This window comes from Cariama cristata, unplaced genomic scaffold, assembly GCF_000690535.1.
Source record: "Cariama cristata isolate BGI_N322 unplaced genomic scaffold, ASM69053v1 scaffold14938, whole genome shotgun sequence".
Lineage (NCBI taxonomy): Eukaryota > Metazoa > Chordata > Aves > Cariamiformes > Cariamidae > Cariama > Cariama cristata.
This window is the reverse complement of record NW_009629525.1, coordinates 36,192-54,930: the sequence shown is the minus strand read 5'-3', so window position 1 is coordinate 54,930 and position 18,739 is coordinate 36,192. Positions and strand designations below refer to the sequence as shown.

General features: G+C 42.1%; 1 protein-coding gene across 2 annotated transcripts in view; it reads right to left on the bottom strand.

Annotated features, from left to right (window-relative positions):
- Positions 1–7,898: 7,898 nt before the first annotated feature.
- The window catches only part of ACTN2 (actinin, alpha 2), a 44,328-nt gene continuing 33,487 nt past the window's right edge, over positions 7,899–18,739 (bottom strand). The window contains exons 17-20 of one of the 2 annotated variants that reach the window (XM_009705193.1): positions 18,377–18,523; positions 10,860–10,925; positions 9,789–9,947; positions 7,899–8,423 (exon numbers count right to left, since the gene is read on the bottom strand). In XM_009705193.1, the coding sequence (XP_009703495.1) occupies positions 8,265–8,423; positions 9,789–9,947; positions 10,860–10,925; positions 18,377–18,523 (531 nt within the window). In that variant the 3' untranslated portion in view covers positions 7,899–8,264. Of the gene's footprint in view, positions 8,424–9,788; positions 9,948–10,859; positions 10,926–12,053; positions 12,132–18,376; positions 18,524–18,739 lie in introns of both variants that reach the window. The other variant, XM_009705194.1, reaches the window with a different exon arrangement.

The window sequence follows — 18,739 nt, the reverse complement described above, 5'->3', positions numbered from 1 at the left end:
CAGTCAGGTCTTATTCTTTGGCTAGTTTTCAACATGCAAGTGAAAAGTTTCTTCTGCAGCCTATGGTCTACAATAATTGCCTGTGATTTTTTTTATTCCTTGACCTCTCTTTTTGTCTTGCCAAACTAAAGGGCTTACTTTTGGGCCGTAACACTTGTAAAGCCTCAAACGTATTAAGCAATCTCAGATCTGCTGACAAGTCCTCAGAAGTCTCTGTTAGCGTTGCTACAGCCCATCCGTATTTTCCCTGTACATTTCCCAGCTGTTCCTTAGATCAGGAGCAGTCTTTATACACTGTACAGCCCCTCACGGGATGGAGCCTTTGCCAATGACTTGAGCTTGGTACCGTCAGAGGGCTGCAAGAGAAAGCAGATCTGAGTCTCCCTGTATATTCTGGCACACGAAAACGCTCCGTGTTACCCTCCCCTTTCCTTCTCCCCTGTTTGCACACCTACACGCGGGCAGGGGAGGTACACGGGGAGCTGGCGGTATGAAGAGGGGATGTGTGGGAAACGGTACAGGCGATAGATAAAGCGGCGGCAGTGTCCCACGAACATCAAAGACCAGTGCATCTCGTTCCTCCTCCTGCTGCTCGCACGAGAAACCTACGCTAAGATTAACAAAACACAACCAAGGACCAGCCAGAGGTAATGCGCGTGACTTCTGAGATCCTGCAAAACAGAAACTGAGCCCGACAGCCCCACGGGAAAAGTTACAAGAAAGTGCTAAACTGACTGAGAGTATTGGGCGGTGTAACAGGAGAACCAGAGAGGTGGTGATGTCAATATGCCCTGTCACTGGACCCCTCTGCTGTTTCTTGTGATGCACATAAGGGAGAGTTAAGAACCAATAAACGATTTTGATTCTGGTTAAGCACATCGGGGTCCGTGAAATCATCCACCACAGGGCCGAGCTGGGGGGTGGGTTCATCAGGCTCAACTCTCCTCTCCCCTCTTTGTTGTGTAGACCTAAACTCACTGCAAGCACCTGGAGTTTGATGCCAGAAAGTGCTGGTGGAATAATCTGTGATTTGTATCTTCATTTTCCATGTGGTACACAAATGTCTTTCCATATACAGCTGGTAGCTGGAGAGGTGTACTGTCATTCCTGTCTGTTGAGGGGTCTAATAAGTACTCCAGGAGCAGCAGGTAAAGTTATTCAATAAAAACAACGGGAACAATGCTTTCTTTATTGCCTTAGTACAAATCAAAAATAACTGTGTTCTGATCAAGTACAAATAAAGTGTCTCCCTTGAAAATCCGATTCAAGGGAGCCTTGAGATCATTAAACTAGATTTGAGGTAACATCCCCAGTCAGGAACACTTAAGCTCGAAAGGACAGCTGTTAGAAGTGGGAAAAGGGCAGCGGCAGAAGAGGCTGGGGACCGGGGTGGGAGGGGCAGCGGAGCGCGAAAGGCAGGGCCAGGGAGCGGAGAAGGGACAGCCACGCTCACCAGAAGGGAGCTGTCACCTCAGAGAAGGCAAACGAGCGGCCACTGCCAAAGGCAGGCCTCTCTGCGGAGCAATGCTTCCCTTACATGCCACCGTTATAAAAAGAGGTAATGACTCTGAGCTAGGTCTTGCCGTAAGGAGCGATTCCAAAAGGACTTCGGCAGAATATTTATTCCGCAATAGCTATTCCAGTTGTCCTCTGCAAGTAAAGCCAACTGGGTTCTTGGTCTGGCTTGAAGAAACAATGAGTCTTACAAAAAAATCTGTCCAAGCTCCCAGAAGAGGGAGAGTGGTAGGGCCGTCAGCTGGGGTCAATCATAAATGAATGGTTTGGGGGTTTTGTGCTGAAATAAATTGAAAAAGGCAGTTATTCGGTTTTGATGGGAGGAAGGGTGTTGCACAAGCAGAATCAAAATATTTAATTTGGAGTGCTATTGGGGCCGGTCTTCTTAAGTTTAGGTAGCTGATAGAAATGTATTGATTGTTAAGGAGAAGAATGAAAAGTGTTAAAAAAATGTGTTGTCATCTTTTTTTTCCTTATAAAGTTTACATTTGTCTTTTCGCCACAAGCATATTTTCAGCTTCTTACAAGTGCATACGCAACTATATTCAAATGAAAAAATGGGAAAAAATTAAATATAATACAATGGCTAAAGAATGTAAAGATAGTTGTACATTTTTATTCACATATCAAAATATTACCATTTCAGCCTCTTCTTCCACAAGTCACTTCAGCTAATGACACCGTTCTTCTTTCCGGGTGGCAGAAGCGTTTGCCAGACAGCACGGTTCTGCGCCAGCTTGCTGGGGCAAATCGGGCTTTGTCACCTTCCATTAACAAACCACAAAGCTGAAAGTTAGAACTGTCACGGAGTGATGTCCCTCGACGATGCACAGGTAACAGCAAGACGGTTATTCAGCACGATAACAACACTGAATTCTGTGTCTTTGGTTTCATCGCCATGTCAGTAGGTAGAACCTCGGGGCTGTAGCGTCCGAGAGCATCGTGTCTGCCATCCATAGGCATCAATGCTCACCCGGGCATCCACCAAACATCCCTGGTGTCTGACCGTCATTTAAATAATCAGGTTTGCTAAAGAGTTTGTTAAAACTGTGACTGGAGGTTTTGGGTTGTGGGGTTTTTTTCATCTCACGGGAGGTAGGATTTCCTCTCTCTTCGATTGCCTACATTTTGCAAGCAGCCTTCAGAAAGCTGGCATCGTGTCTCTATGAGAAAAATAGGATTACAAATTCTGGCAGGTTAAGTGTAAACAAATAGTAAGGGAAACCAAAAGAGCAGTTTGCAAAAAATAAAAGAACAAACAGTAAACCTTTTTTTTCCAGTATATCCCATAGCCTGCCGGAGAATTTATAGGAACAGTAGGTCCTACTGAGAGGAATATAAAAAGAGTTCTCAGAGAAGATACTGCTTTAGCAGAAAAACAGAGTCATTTTTGGCATCGGTGTGTGCAGTGTCCCACGAGTTCCTGACCCACAAATTACTGGTGGGTCGGCGACTCCTCTGGGCACACACGTTGCCTCGCTTTTACGCTTTCCCATTGTCCCTACAACTGGTAACTGTCAGAGCCAGGATACAAGTCTGGCCAAGATGTTTGATACAGCTGTTCTATGCTTTTCTGTGGTTGGTTGTTTTTTTTTTAATTACATTAATTTGGAGTGCCTATATTGACAGTTTGGTCCAAATCAAGGCAAGACTTGCTGGCAACTTACGCAGACATGGCTTTTCCTTCAGTCTCACCAGCAGGCCAGCTAAAACCTGAGACAGGACCCTCTGTGTTCGATGCAGCTCCGGCTCCGGAGAGCACACGTGGTACCCGCTCCTCCCCAGGCCAGCGCTCCAGGGCAGTTTTCACTTCAAGCATTAACAGGTAGCTTGAAGGGAAGAAAGTTTCCATGAATTGGGGCCAAATAAAACACCTGGGTTTTGAAACGGTACAGCCAGGAGCAAGTAGATGAGGGACAGGTGGGTGTTAAAATAGCCTCAGGACATTTATCCCCTCAGGACGTTCATCCAATATATTTGACTTCCAAGTAGTTGAAGCAACATGCTAATAATCAAAAGTGTGCAAAGCAGTATTACAAACGCTAATGAAATGTCCCAAAACCTAGCAAATTGGCAGAGGAATTTCTTTTGAAGCTTCAAACATGAAGTCCTAGTCCAGCTCACATGCGGAAAAGACTGGGCTTCTTGTTTAACGTAGGTCTCTTACTCCATGAGCGAACTGCGTGGCGTTCCTGGTACTCGCTCAAGGTTTGTTGTCTACACACAAACATTTTTGGTTAGAAGAACGAGTTTTCAGCTTGGAACAATCAGTTTTCCTATATAAAAATATTTGGTCTGAAACAAGTAGAATCTCAGCAGAACACACTGGCAGCTCTCTGTAGTGCGGCCCTTACGCTGTTGAAGTGGCTCCTCAAAGAAAATGCCCTCTGAACACAGGCAGAAGGTAGAGTGAGGCAGGAGCCAGTGCGCGCACAGGTTGCTAACCGTGAAACTTGGGGCAGAGGGACCTGGGGAATGGACAAGTATTTTAGTTATGCTGAAACCTGATTAGTATTTACCAAAAGAGAAATACCTTAGCGACCAGTGAGGTTAAAGCAACACTACCAACCATCATACTGTATAATTATAGTAGGTATTGCATATTTGAGCTTTTTTGGCATCTCAGGGGATGTTTTTCTGATTCTGAAAAGAGCCTTCGGGATGCTTTTGTGTGTGATGTGCTGAAATGTTCCTGCCACAACAGCACCAACTCCTCTAGTGCCTTTGGTGCTCTGTCTCCAAAAGTAGGGAAGATTTTTCAGACCTGAATCCTGACACAATACAAGAATTCAAAGACCGCTGAGCAGTTTGCCCTGGTAAGAAATATGTTAGTCAGGAATCCAAATATTGTGCCAGCTGTCACTGTGCTGAACTCACAGCTGCTTTAATGTCATTTTCTTGTGTAACACAAGCGGAGAGCCAGATCTAGTAATTTTTACTTTGCGCTTAAGATAGGGAAATGATGCACATGCTTTCTTGTTTGGCTGAGCTGATCCTTCTTTTTGAGTAATTTTCATACAGATTATGCCCTGCTTTGTGTATATCAGACTTTCACTGTTCCTTATTTCTTTTGAAGAATGACCTCAGGCTTGTTTCCTCTCTTAAAAGCCTAGGATTCCATATGACACCAAGAGGCACAGTCCCACTGAGGATGAGGACCAAGGACACGGATTTGGCAAAAATAAGTGATGGATGTTCTTCAAAGAAGCATCATCTCTTGCCTAAGTATTATTTTCTCATCTAAATATTACTGGAACTGTTTGTAGAGGTCCACCACAAAATATTGACACCATTACCAATGCTGGACGCATGCTCCCAAGGGCCTGTTCATACAGTAGCAATGATCAAACAATTACTTTCTTACAGAATTACTCTCAACCACGAGCCATTTAAGGCAAAAAAGGAAACTGCTTACCATCCAAATCCAGCTGCTAACAGGAACTATTGTCCTCCTTCATTAAGAACACTTGTGTCTGGGATAACCTCTCCGGACACCAGGAACAACCTGAATAGAAGAGCATGTTCTCCTCCAAGAAGCGGGAAAACTGAACAACAGGCTGTTCTGATGAAAATACAAACTGCTAGGAGCAGCTCTGACCCAAGCCTTTTGCGGCCACTAGGTAAGAAAAGCAGCCTGGAAACTCTATAAATGAAGGAAGGAGGCACAAGAGTAGCACAGAGCTGACAACGGCTTTCTGCCCGCAGCAGCACCTTTCTGAAGATCACGGACTGAAAATGATTACTGCAAAATTAAGATTATCTTGGCAGGAAGCTTCTCAAAGAACTGTTGTGTCCATGGAAAGTCACAGAAGACATCTGTATTACGGTCATTAAAGTGACTTAAAACCTTACTGACTTTGGGGGATTTTAATTTATTCTATAACCTTCACTCACATGATCCTCAACATAATGCTGTACCTCCACCTCTTGAGCCTTGATGTGGCCCCCGTGGTCGGTGCATTCACTACCTTGGGCTCAGTCACCCTGCTGCTTTTGTTGTAGGACAGCTAGTTTGCTGCCAGAATGGCGTAGACAGAAAACGCCACTCCATTGATTCCCAGGGCGAACAGGGATTCTACAGGAAAAAAACCAACACAAATGCTGTCTACTAAAAACGGAGCCTTAGAGGAAAAGGCAGTTTCTCTGTTAAACCCATAGCGCGGGAACTTGACCACAGAATATTTTAAAGACCCTTGAATTTCATCCTCCTCAGGGTAAAATAACACAGCTTATTTATTTAATCTAGTTAGCCTTAAAAATAATTGATGCTGGGAGAAATAACTTTATGATACATCTTTTTTTTACGTGAAAGACACATTAAAGTAATAAATATGGTATAACATTTTTAGGCAAGTACGGATGGGTAATTAATCCCTGCAGCTCTCTGCCACTGCTTCTGTTTGCTCTACTCTGGAAATTAGAAACTTGATATGGGAATGAAAAAATTACTTTGCAAAAGTCTTTTTCTCTTGCTGCTGCTAACGTTCTCTCTCACATGCTTTGGTCAACAGAACATTTAGCTAAAGGAGGAGTTTAGAAGTCTCTTTCATACTATTAAAAATAGGAAGAATATCACAAGATAAAAATTAGCGGGTAGAGAACATGAATATACGCCCGATAGAGGTGTCAGATATGAACTGTCTCTGTGCCAATTTTTAGCATAATCCTGCCTGTAACACTGAGATTTTGCCTTTGTGCCATGTTTGGAAGCTCAGTGTTGTATTCTTCCAGTTGTATTAAACTGTGACAATGAGAGAGAGACAGCTTTATTTTTTTTAATAGGATTCAGCCTGCCCAGCAGTCATTTAGCTGGAAATGCCATTGCTTTAAGGAAGAGCTTTTTGTACTCTTTTTGTAATTTTTTGTCATCCCAAAAAGAGATGGCACCGCACCGTGCCGGTGTCAGCAGTGGCAGCAGCAGCTTCTGGGGATGCGATTCCAGCCCTAGTATCTCTCTTAAGTCCTCCGCTGCCCTTTGCACGCAAGGTGGAGGAGGAGGAGGAGGTGTCTGGTCGTTGCCCGTCTCCTCTGGGATTATTCTGAAATTGCTCCCACCACACGCACCTTGCCTGCAGGATGCCTGCTTTAGGATTGAAATCATAGACAGATTTTTAACGCTTCCCATTTATGGATTTCAAAGCAAAGGCCAGCAAAAGCATCACTGCATACTTAACATCTGCTTGCTTGCACACGAGGAGAGAGAGAAATACAGAAAAGTTAAGGTCAACATCTTCAAAAGCCTTAGTGCCCGAGTCTCACGGAAATCAAGGTAAGGAGGGAGTCTGACAAGCTGTGGACATCTGGGCTCAGGTGACTCACACGGCAACTCTGTCCCACTCATTCTGAGCTCCATCGCACTTCATGAAGCCATACCTGTCCCTCCAGCACGTACCAACTGTTGTTCATGCACACACAGTGTACAGAAATGCAGGACATACTCTTTTGAACTTTTACTTTTAGCAGACTGAAACCTCCTTTAATGTTGAGAAACCTTTCCAGTTCTTAGAGGGAACCACTAGACGATTGCCAATGACAGAGTCACATAAGGTTTTGAAAAGCAGACTTTATTTAATAGGCACATCATTGCTTTAATAGCACTGGGCTGCACAGCTCACTTCACCATTTGTAAATGGTTTGGTTGGTTTGATTACATTGCATTTCCTCAGTGTCGGTAGGCTTCAAGTAAAAAAGTTACCGCTTTTACTTCTCTATCGTTTCTCAAGATGGAAAAAAAACCCCAAAACAGTAAACAACTAGCGCACAGGAGTGTAATACAGACAGAACTGCCTGAGACCCAGCAGAAGTCAAGACAACCTGAAATTTGAGCAGTGAACAGTTAAAGCTGCAAGACAACCACGCTACATTTGCTCAGATGGGGTTTTGCGGTATGCAGGATAGAGATGAATGTTGCCGCTAATACAACAAGGGACTGGCTTGCTTATACTGGGAAACAAAGACTGTCCGACGCAGACAAGAATGAGGGTTTCAAAACAAAACAGCTCACATGAAATTAGCTTCCTTATTATTTCTGATTATAAAAGTTGTACTCTCTCAGCTGTAAAACTTAAAGGCCTAAAAGAAAAGTACAGCTTACAGAACTCTCAACCTGCAATTTAATCAGCTTTTCAGCTTTTCCCCCCTATATTACAACTCTTTGTGGTAAGATAAAACTATCTTTAAGAGACAAAAGCATAGCATTCTGGCTTATTTTTGTAACTAAGTAGTTTACTTGGTTGACATATTTCTTCCCTGAAAAACTGCGTTTTAGTATTTTATTAAATTCCACCAGTAGAAGCATACAAAATCAGAAATCATTAGAGGAAAATAATATTGCTTTACAAAAGAAAAAAGCATGACTTCTAACATAGTTTTGTGAACATCATAAAAGCAGCACATATGGCATAGAAACATTTTGAAAATGGAGAAATGTTTTGTGAGTTTCAATGTTCTTAGGTTTTACATTCTATTTTCTGAGTGGATATTAACTTTGGAACTATCTTGCGATTTTTTTTTAATATATTTTCTAGCATTGTATAGGACAGACAACCTAAAACCAACAATGCAGAAATCTAGCGTGCCGCACACTTTAATATACATTAGTTACTTTAGTTACTAGCACTTTACACTGACGGTACCTACTGTATTTGTAAAACTTGTTTTTAAATCAGCTTGTCAAAGCTTTTGAGAAGCAATCTGGGCAATAAGGTGGGTATTTTTAGTGTCTACCACGAATACGGACAATTACGAAATCAGAGGTCGCTCTCTCCATACAGCGCTGACGAGAAAGAGGTGTAATCCAGAGCCCCAGGAACGGAACCTGGGCCGGTGTACGGCGGCATTCTCTTGATGCAGTACTGAGCCTGCTCTGGAGGCAGCTCTCGACGTAACTCATCTGCCAGGATATAAGGCTGCGAGGAGGGAAAGGATTGACAAATTCAGTACGCATTCTTCCAAGACACAAAATATATTTATTTTCTGTAGCTGTGACTGATAAACTCAGACATCCTGCCTATTTTTCTAAGACCAAATATTTTCCTGGGTAAATTCCATCCCTAATGATGAGTTGAAGGGGACAATCCCACCCACAAACCGATGAGCTCAAAATCCACTCTCAGGATACGTGACCGTGTATGTTAGCTACCGAGCGCTGTGCAGCCACGGGTAGATATGCGTCCTGATATCCATGCTCGTGGATAGCGACTCAGTATCTCTGAAGTGCGCTGCTGCCCCTTCTGCAGGGACAGGACAGGCACATTTTCAGTTAGATCCTCTTTGTTTCAAGGTCCTCATGTATTTGTAATGAAAGATGCGTTATTGCTCTTACTGGTTTGCATTTATGATATGAAGGATACCCTCTGTTAACAGACTCGACATTATTTAAAACAGCAATGTAATGAAAACCATTTTTTCCCCCCCCGAGACCTTCGCTATCATCTTCCACATGAATTCCTACCACGAACAGGTCTGGAATTCAAACTGTGGTCCACAGTAACTGAGATCACAAAATCAATACAGACAGCCAGAATGAGAAAATCAATAGAGCGAGCTTGGGCAAATAGACCTACACTGCTGCTGCTGTGGCCTCTCCTTTCCCCACAGCACAGGGCTGGTTTCCCAGCAGCACCGTTTATGGCCCTGACTCCTCCTGTGTTGCCATTATCCTCCCTTTTACCTTCCTACACTCGTCGCTCACCAGTGGATCTGGCTGTGGGGAGGAAACTACGCCAAATTCGAGAGCTTCCTCCATGAACCCAGTAACTAGAGGAGGCCTCCTCCTCCTCCTAGGACAGAGGTGCACCACATTGCATCGCCCTGTGAATCAGCTGTCAGGTCACAACACAGCTCACAACTAGGTGTAGTCTTGTGCCACTGACCCAGGTCATGTTCCAGAGGGCCAAACTCTGCATTGAAACACCTGGACAACAGCAGCGTGAGAGGCAAAATGAGATCCCCTCTGATCAAGGCTGCTGCTTGGAAATAACCTGATGTACACTATATCCATTACGCAGACAAACTAAGTCTCATCTAAGATGTCTGATTTTATGTTGGCTCTTTGTGATATGGGGGTATACAGACCAAGCTTTGAATTCTGCACCCATTTCAGCTAAGAGTCTTGGTTCCAAACAAGCAGAAAAGGCAAACGCTTTCTCTGAAGTCTTACAAACCGAAAACAAAGCTTTGCTATTACTAAAAGGCTTGTATGAGACTTTCAGCAAAGAAGGGCTAAATCGGAGAGCTACTGAATCCTTACAGCCAGCAGCATGATGACTGACCTTATCTGAAGCCAGGATTCTGAAGGAAGCTATCACTTGCTCGGCCGTGTCTGTGTCTGCCGTTTCTCTGGTCATGAAGTCAATGAAGGACTGGAAAGTGACAGTTCCTTGCCCATTTGGGTCAACCAGAGACATGATTCGGGCAAACTCAGCTTCACCCTTTCACGGGATCCAAAGCAAAGAAAAACAGTCACCGTAATACCAATGGCCAACAGCCCCTGTGTCTCGTGCACCAGTAGGGACCTGGGGTTACAAAGTCTTTAAAGCATCTTCCTGACGTAGCAACATAAATGTCAGAGTCAATGAAATCTGGGATCGTAAATGCCCACCCTTCTTTTGTAAAAAGGACTCGGTGCTTTTGAAAAAATGTATTCTCTGCCCTAAATACACGGTATGCACCTTTCGATTCACTTTCTGTGACTTCTCCCCCCTCCCACCCTCCCTCAATGCCTGTTTAACTTGTTTTAACTTAGCACTTCATTTTTCACCCCATCCTAAAACCACTGTAATTTAGGTACCGCACCGGGAGGTGAAACAATAGCCCAAGAAGCAGTGGACTTGCAAATCCACTGAACTAAGAAATAAGGGAAACAATTCTGAAAATTCCATGCCAAATATGGGACAGTTCATCTAAGGCTAATCCTTTTTTCCACTAAGAAGGGTGAATTTGGGGGGGCAATTTTTAGAATAAATAAGTGAACGAAAGAAAACACAATCCCCAAAGCTAGTTTATGAGAATTAAGCAGTATCAAACTCATTCTTCCTCATGCAGATAAAAAAGGAGAAAGAAAAAAAAAATTAATTTAATAAATGTTAATTTCAACTTTTAAAGTTTCCTTAATTCAAAGGGCAATGCAGCAGACCATAGAATATTGGTTTTCAAGTGTCTAGTTTTACTGTTAATTTCCTTTTTAACCATTTGAAAACAGAGAAAAAGCAAAGAAACAAGAAACTAGTATCTCTAGTGTAAATTATTAGTATTCTGTCAATTCAAATAAGCTTTAGTGTTGCTGCTGTTAACGTTACAAGCTGTAAGCAGAATCGGTTGCCATTGTTTCATAAAATCCATACCAAATCATAACCCATTGAAATTAAGCAAGCTCTGAAATCATCATGGTCCATCAATCCATTCTTCCTCTATTGACCAAACCAACGCCAGGAATATAGAAGGGAAGGTTTGAAGAATCCAAGGTAATTTCCAGAGAGATGACGAGTTCAGACCATCGGTATATTGGATCCAGTGTATGAACAATATTCATTGATATTGCCCAAGCAGGTCACCAGAATCATCATCAGTTTTAAGGGAGGAAGAAGTAACTAACATTTTACACACAGGAAACAGACATTTTCACCACACGAAGTGACATCAGGAAAGGTCAGGGCAGAGATAAGGGAGAAGAGGAGGTGAATGAGACGAAAACACAGAGAACACAACCAGAGAAGACAAAGAGAAGGGCAAGGAGAAAAGTTTGTTACTAAACTAGTCAAACTCAGGAGATGCTCAAGCTGCCTCCCTGATGTGAAATGTCTTTGAAAGGTTCTGCATGGGACGTTGTAGTGACCCAAAGTACAGTTAAATCAATAGCATATCGCTGACTCTTTCACATACCCCACTCCAAGGCTAAGGCAGGTGCCCTCAGAGAGCTGGCTGCTGACATACGGGAAAGAAGGACAGGGATTTGCCTTCTGACTGCAGGCTCTCAAGACCCAGACTACAGCAGAGAGGCTTAAAGGGTGAGACTTGCAAGACTTAGGAGGAGGTCAGTTGAAGACCTTGTGTAAAAGGAGATTGCTCATTTTCCAGGCAATATCATTCCTGACTCCAAGCTGAGTAAACATTAAGTGGCCTGATAGTAAGAAGGTAAATAAACATTTCCTCTGTGTTGTGATGCAGTGTAGCGGTTTGGAGAGGATTGTGTCATTCTAGATCAGGAGAGAGCAGTAGTGAGCTTGTATTGAGTCCGAGGAAAGGAAAATTAGCAAAAGTCTGAGTGCGAGAAGCATAGGAGCTCCCCATGGTTATCTAGTAGAATCCAAATAAAACATCTCAAACTGAGGAAAAGAAACAACCTGAAAAATCTTTGAAAAATGCATAGAAAAATATGGCTCCAGGTGATGCTGACAGTCCATCTAATCCAGTTGTCTTCCCAGAGGCAGGGTCTTTTCAAAGCGTTCTGACCAATACATTGGAGTTTAAACCCACAATCTCTTTCGCTATTATTACATTGGCCTAGCTGAAAAGAGAACGATAGCAGTTTCCTCTACCTGCAGGTCATTTCCAACCTGTCCTAGACTGATGAGGCAGGCTTTAAATTCATCAGAATGTAGACTGTCAGATTCATCCTAGCATCCCAGCCCAGGTCATGCATTTAGGAAGGTGAAAGGAAAGAAAGAAAAATCACAGATCAGGTTAGTCGGTTAGTAAAGAACATTCTACTCCTGTATCAATAACCATGTTTTTACAGAAGTTCATGGAAACATAAGGTCAACATATTGCAATGAACTACCTAAAAAGCATACAACTTCTGCAGTTTCATGCTTTAGGTTTTTTCTTAGTGGAAGAGGGTCCTTACATCAACTACAGAGTTAAAACCGTGCTTTCTCTACAGGTGCTTTTCTAAGACGTTTGCTGATAAGGCAGTTTTTATTCTACTGAACTGCCACTTGCTTCCTTCATTTTCTGTTGTCACACAGTGTACGTGAGATGCAATAAAAAGATCCCTGAACCTGGGTAAAACTTTTTCCCCCCACTCAATTACTGCTACCTCACTCTTGATCTGATAATATTACTTCACCACTGCATATGCAGATCTCGAAAGAGAGCAGAAGTACAAAACAGTTGATTTCTTGTCTAGATCCAAACCAAATTTATAACTGACATAACTTATTTTCAGTTATCTGTTTTCTTTAATAATCTATACAGTAAGGTTTTGCTTTGAAAACTGACTTTAAAAAAAGCCCCATTGAATTCCAGGTTAAATGTCTCCTGGTAATACCACATCAAACCGGATCATTGTTTTGAACCAATGGGTTTTTTTTTGATTTTGCAGGTCAAGAAATTCACATTAACTTCTTAAAAACAGCCTGGCTTGTCTTTTTCTTCCTATTCATACAAAATGTGTCCTGTAAGAGGCATACTTCAGATTGAGTTAACATGCATACAATTAAAGAGATGTTCTAAGATGAAAAATTATTACCCTTATTGATTTTACAGACTGACAGTTTGGAGAAGATCCAAGGTTTTCTGTCTGCTACATATTTGCCTGCTAGATGAATAATTTATTTTTGAACATTTCTATATAGTTATGCATAACTAAAATTATAGGAGCTTTAACAAATGCACTGGGTTTATTTAATATAATAATAGGATAAAGTGGTACTTTATTAAGTTCATAATGTCATGCATTTTTGACATATTTATATTGACTCCCTCTGCATCAACCTCCACCAGCTGCATAAAGGGAAGACGAAAAACAGCAGCGGGAAGTCAGTGACGAGAGATAAAGCAAAGCTGCAAAGCTGGTGCAACATTTAGTTAAAAGCCATCATCACAATGAAGTTTTTTTCCTTTAATATTTCCATTTTATAGGATAATTCCTGCTATAAAGCATTCAAAATGGTTTATTTTATCATTCTGAAAACATTAATCTAGGCAACCTTGAAACTCTCAAAAACCATCATATGGCAGATCATACCAGGAGTGAAGTCAGCTCATTTTACCTTATTTCTAAAGCTGAAGGTATTACTGGCTGCCTGCAAACAAAATGATATAAAAATAGGAGCTAAGAGCCAAATCCTGTCCCTCCACCTCTTCTACCAGGTGTTGCGGAGGACTATTAGCTACGTGACTACCCCGGGGGGTGGGTGGTCGGTATGTGGATGAACCAGGCGCACGTGGCAGCGGTAGCGGTGTAACAGGTAGCAAAGGGCAGACGGGAGCGAGAGAGGCCAGCACATCTACCAAGAAACCATTTTCTGTAGGAGAGGAGCCCAATGGTTCTGCTGGAGCTCACAACCATCATCTGGCTAAGTGGGACTCCCCAGCGAGGGTCCAAGTAGCTTTCCCACACGCTATAGCAGGTTCTTACATTCTCGTAGCAAGTTTTTTTAATCTGCAGCATATATGGCCTAAAAAAGCATCTTTGCCTTTGCTGTATATCAGAGTTTCATGGGTTACAATGGTATTTTGCAATTAATGCATACGTCAAGCCCACGCAAGGGCTTTCTCATGGGGAATCGGTTCTCTATATTAATTTTTATTGTTTGCAGACCAAGATTAAGGACTGAAATTAGTTTTTTAAAAACTTTGCCTTGTTCATCTTTTCTTGCCAATACAAACTAAGACACTGAAATCCCCCTCCATGTTTCATTATTAGTCCCCAAAAACCTTCTCCTTCCCCTTAGTGATTTATATGTGGCCTCATAAAGCAAGTGAGCTTCTGAGTCAAAGTAATCCATTCTTAAATACGCCCTTCGGTTTCCTGAATGTTAATTGACCTGCATAAGCCTGATTGTGTGGTTCCTTTAATAGGGAGCTGTTTTTTCTCTGTTACTAAAATATAGGGTGGCATGATGCTACTGTTCTGCGTGCAGAGCTCCTACTTAAAACCTGTAGTTTGTGCAAAAATCAATAGTAGAATATGTTAACAGCCATTAGGATATTACATGCAGAGCAGCTGCCGATATTTTATCACATACTTCACAATCTTATTTAGAATTTACTAAATACACTGAATCTGAAAAAGGAATCCCTGCATAAAAAGACTTCAACCCAGTGACTGACAACATACCTGTGCTGGTGTCCCAATTTGTCTGCATACCGTAATTCAGCTATGCACCATTCTGAACCCTTCTAAACTGCATCTGTGATTCAGATAGTGTGTCCCACTTTCTCTTTTTTCCCCTCTCTGCATTCACATTACAAAAGGAAATATTCCAGCGTTGCTAAAGATTTATATTTATACCTAGAACTAGACTGTGCCTTCAGGCACAGCCTCCAGCAAGGAGTAGTGGGTGAGCATCCTCCTCCTCAGGAGTAAGCTCTGGGGTACCAGCATGTTGGAAACACAGGTGAGCATCCTCCTCCTCAGGAGTAAGCTCCGGGTTACCAGCATGTTGGAAACACAAGAACCGAGAGAGCTGCCCCTTGTCCCTGGGGAGAGAGCGGATTTACCACCTGCCTTTGACAAGGCTGACTTGTAACACTTTCTGGGCTAGCACAGCTCTGCTGGGGGACGCACTGAAAGAACCACAACTCTTCCTGCCCTGGTAATTCTTCTACATGTGATGCCCGCTTACTGACTGCAGTTTGAGAACCAGGGGCATGTAGTCCCCTGCCCAAAAAACCGCCCTTGTAAAATACCAAATAGTTTTCTTTCGAATATTCAAGATGTAGAAGCCATCTAGAACAACTCACCCAATTATTTAGCCCTCTTTCAAAGGATTAACAACTGCAGAATTAAGCCCCATAATGGATTATGAACCATAAGATTTTTATCTTTTTTTATATATGCTTCCTGGGGAAGCAGATAGGTTTTCTTTCCTCAGATTTATAAGCAAATGAAGTTGTTTCTAGAAGCACTCTACAAAAAGTTGTTAGGTTTATGGGTACCAAAAAACATCCTTTAAAATGGGAAAGGGAGCTACTCTGCATATTAGTATTTTGCTGACATCCTCAACACACACCAAGAGTCAAACATTAAGATATGTCTTAAATTGGAGAAATGCCACTGAAGTCAGAGCTATAGCATGCATAAATGATTCTGTTGTGCTCAGGTATTTAAAGCCCACTCGTCAAGGACAGTATTAATTTTGGGGATATTTTCTGGCTATTCATCATTGTGAACAGCAGTCCAATTCTTTCAGTGTGTTTTTTTAAACTATGTCAGGCATTCAGAAATGTTGCTAAGCACAACCACATTACTACCTATACTGCTAAGTCCATCTGACGTGGAGAAGTCAGTATTTTTCATGTTAGTGCTTACATTCAGATGATCCAGTTTCATCTTAATTTCTATTTAAAGTAATCAAGACCATAAAAGAATCTACTACTGCCTTCTCTATCTAAATTTCAAGTTTAGAGTCTTCATTATTTTGTGTACCCTGAAGTAACTCTGAAGTACCCTGGCTTTCCTTTATTCACCAACATTAAATATTTGAGTGTGCAAGGACATAGGAAGGATATAAAAATGAAAAACAAGCTTGCCTCTCTCAAACATGTTTGTTCAGTGTCTCCTTCTAGCCCGTGTAGATTGAGTTGCATCTGCCCATTAAATTACAGTGTAATTTAATCAGTATAAGCTTCTCTTTTATCAGTGTTTCTACTATCTGTCCTCTGCAGAAAGCCTGGCTTGATGGCCGAGTGGTTTTAGATCTTACCTCCTTCCTTTTTTTAACTCGCATTACGCTACTAAGCACGTAATCGTTGCGCCGTGTCAGTGCAAAAGTCCTCCTAGACCAATTTCCCACGGCTGACACTAAGGGAAGGAGTAGACTAAAGGGGGTGTACGCAAAACGGTCCTTCCCTTAACGTGATCCTTCCAGGCCTCTGTTTTAAAGCCTTTGGGTTATATCTGTTGGGGGGAAGGTGAGGTCTGCAGCTAAACTTGCAGTCCAGGTCCAGGCTGTTGAGGCCATAGAAACCGATGAAGCATCTATCTCCTTCCACTCCTGACCTGGCCGCTCAGGCTTCCCGCAGCAGAAGCAAGGGCAGAAGGAACTGAAGCCGTGACTCGTGACAGCCTGAAGAAAGGAGACTGCCAGGGACAGGCAAGGATCTAGGAGCTGGGAAGCACTTTTGTGTTGCACATTATTGTCACAGCCCATCTCCAACCTGCCTGCAGCTGTGTGACACCAGCACCCTCTTCCAGGCCATATAGCCTTTCCTAAAGCCTTCCTCTGTTGCATCCTTTGGTATCTCAAAGTCTAACTATCTCTGCAAAGCCTAAGGATCCATAACAATAGGGCTGGTCGGTGTAGGATTTAGCTTCTCCCTTCAAGACCTTCTGAGGCACCAAAAGATGCCCGTAATATCTCCTCAGCCACTGAACCAACCTTGCCGTGAGCGTGGCAGAGAACTCACCTGTGAACGACAAAGATACAGGGATGCTAGGAATGGCCATCTAGTGTAAGATATACTAGGATTCAGTCACCTTGTTTCCTTATCTTTAGGGAGCTGTCAAATCCTTGTGCAAAGTCCCTGGTTTCCCTTAACAGGGTCTCTCAAATACTGGCGTGTAAGTTATCCAGGCCTGGTACTCTGTCTTCTTTTAATAGCTCTAATTGCTCAGTTATCTGCTCCAGTGGAGTGGGAAAGCCATTTAGTATGCTACTTCCTTCCACCCCAGGAAATTTATCTGCTTCTGTGATGTTATCTTCTGTTTCCTTAGAAAGTACAAAAAGGAATTACGCTGCACTAGAATCACATTAGGATTTTCCATAAAATCTGTTCCTGGTTCCTGTGTAGCTAACCTTTCCTATGCTTGTGTTTTTCTTCAGAAAGCAGAGGTTTGGCAATTCTGCTTTTTTTTTTTCTAAACAATTAAGGATATTCTAAAGAATATTTAGCAAACTATGACTGTCAGCATCCCAATGCACATCAAGTATAAGTCCAGGTACGGGTAACCATTTCGAGCAGAGCTGGACAAACAGGATGTCAGTGAAAAGAAAGCGGCATTTCGCTATAGCCTGAAATAATTTGAAGGAGCCGATTCATGTGATAACAAAATATAAGTCAGGGGTTAAGCCGAGTCTGCTAACTGCAGGAATCTGTACCAGGAAAAAGACAAAGGCCTGGTGCTGCATTATGGTAATCTTTTTCTGGTATTTGAGATGTGAACTTGGGTTTGAAGGTGGGTTCATGTGAGCACAGAGCCAGCAGAGCTAACTCATGTACGGATTGTTCTCCAGTTGGGAATGTGAGATCCCCGTCTGCAGGTATTTTGCTATTGCGCCTATTACTAGCTATCTTTTTAACCCTCTATCCATGAATACTGCATAACTCACAGAAGGAGTGAGTTAAGTTTCTTCACGACAGTGTTTTCATTCCTACTTTTTATTCATCCGTGACTAGGTTACTGAAAAAAACAGCATCTTATTTCCCACATACAGCCAGAAAAATAGAGGATTTTCCTTGACAGCTATCGGTGCTCCAACTATATTCACCACAAATCTATTTCTAGGGGGACAAAACCCCCTGTAATCCAGAATACAGCTAAATTTAATGAGATGGAAGCCACTGGCAAGTACATAGAACATGCTGCCCTGCCTTAAAATAAAGGGGCATGTTATTTTCCAAAACACAGATTTATCCAGTTCTGCCTGTTATTCGAACAAATACTCAACCATATTAGTAGAACTATAATTGTGCATTACATTTAAAGAGTAAAATTAATCTTTAACGAATCTGTACAATGCTGTCATTTCATAAGGCTGTAAATTCTTTTTTGTAAATCTTTTTTGCTGTTTTAAAATGAACCCGTTACTACTGCTTTTGCAGTTTTCTAAAAGGCCTACATTTGAAATGAAAAGAAACTTGCTTCGGGGAACAATAAATATTGCTAGTTGAGGAAAAAGCCGGAGTACTGTACCCTGTCAAAATGATTGAATGATGCTCTGAAGTCATTCATTTGTTCCTGGGTGATACCCTTGGCATCTCTTGTGAGGATCTGAGTCTCAACCTCATTGATAGTTCGAGCAATGGTGGTAAGTAGGAGCTCCCATCCAACACGGATGTGCTGTGAGAGAGAAAATACTGATTTATTAAAGTGTCAAATATATTCTTCTAAGAATATAAAAAATACAGTAAGCGAAAAATCAGCTCTAAATATTTATGTGATACCTTTTCCATACCACTAGCTCTATATTATGACCAAGGATCATTAAAAATAAAAATGGCCTTCAGAAAAATATGGAACTGGTTTCTAAATGGGTACTTCTTCACTGAAAGTAAA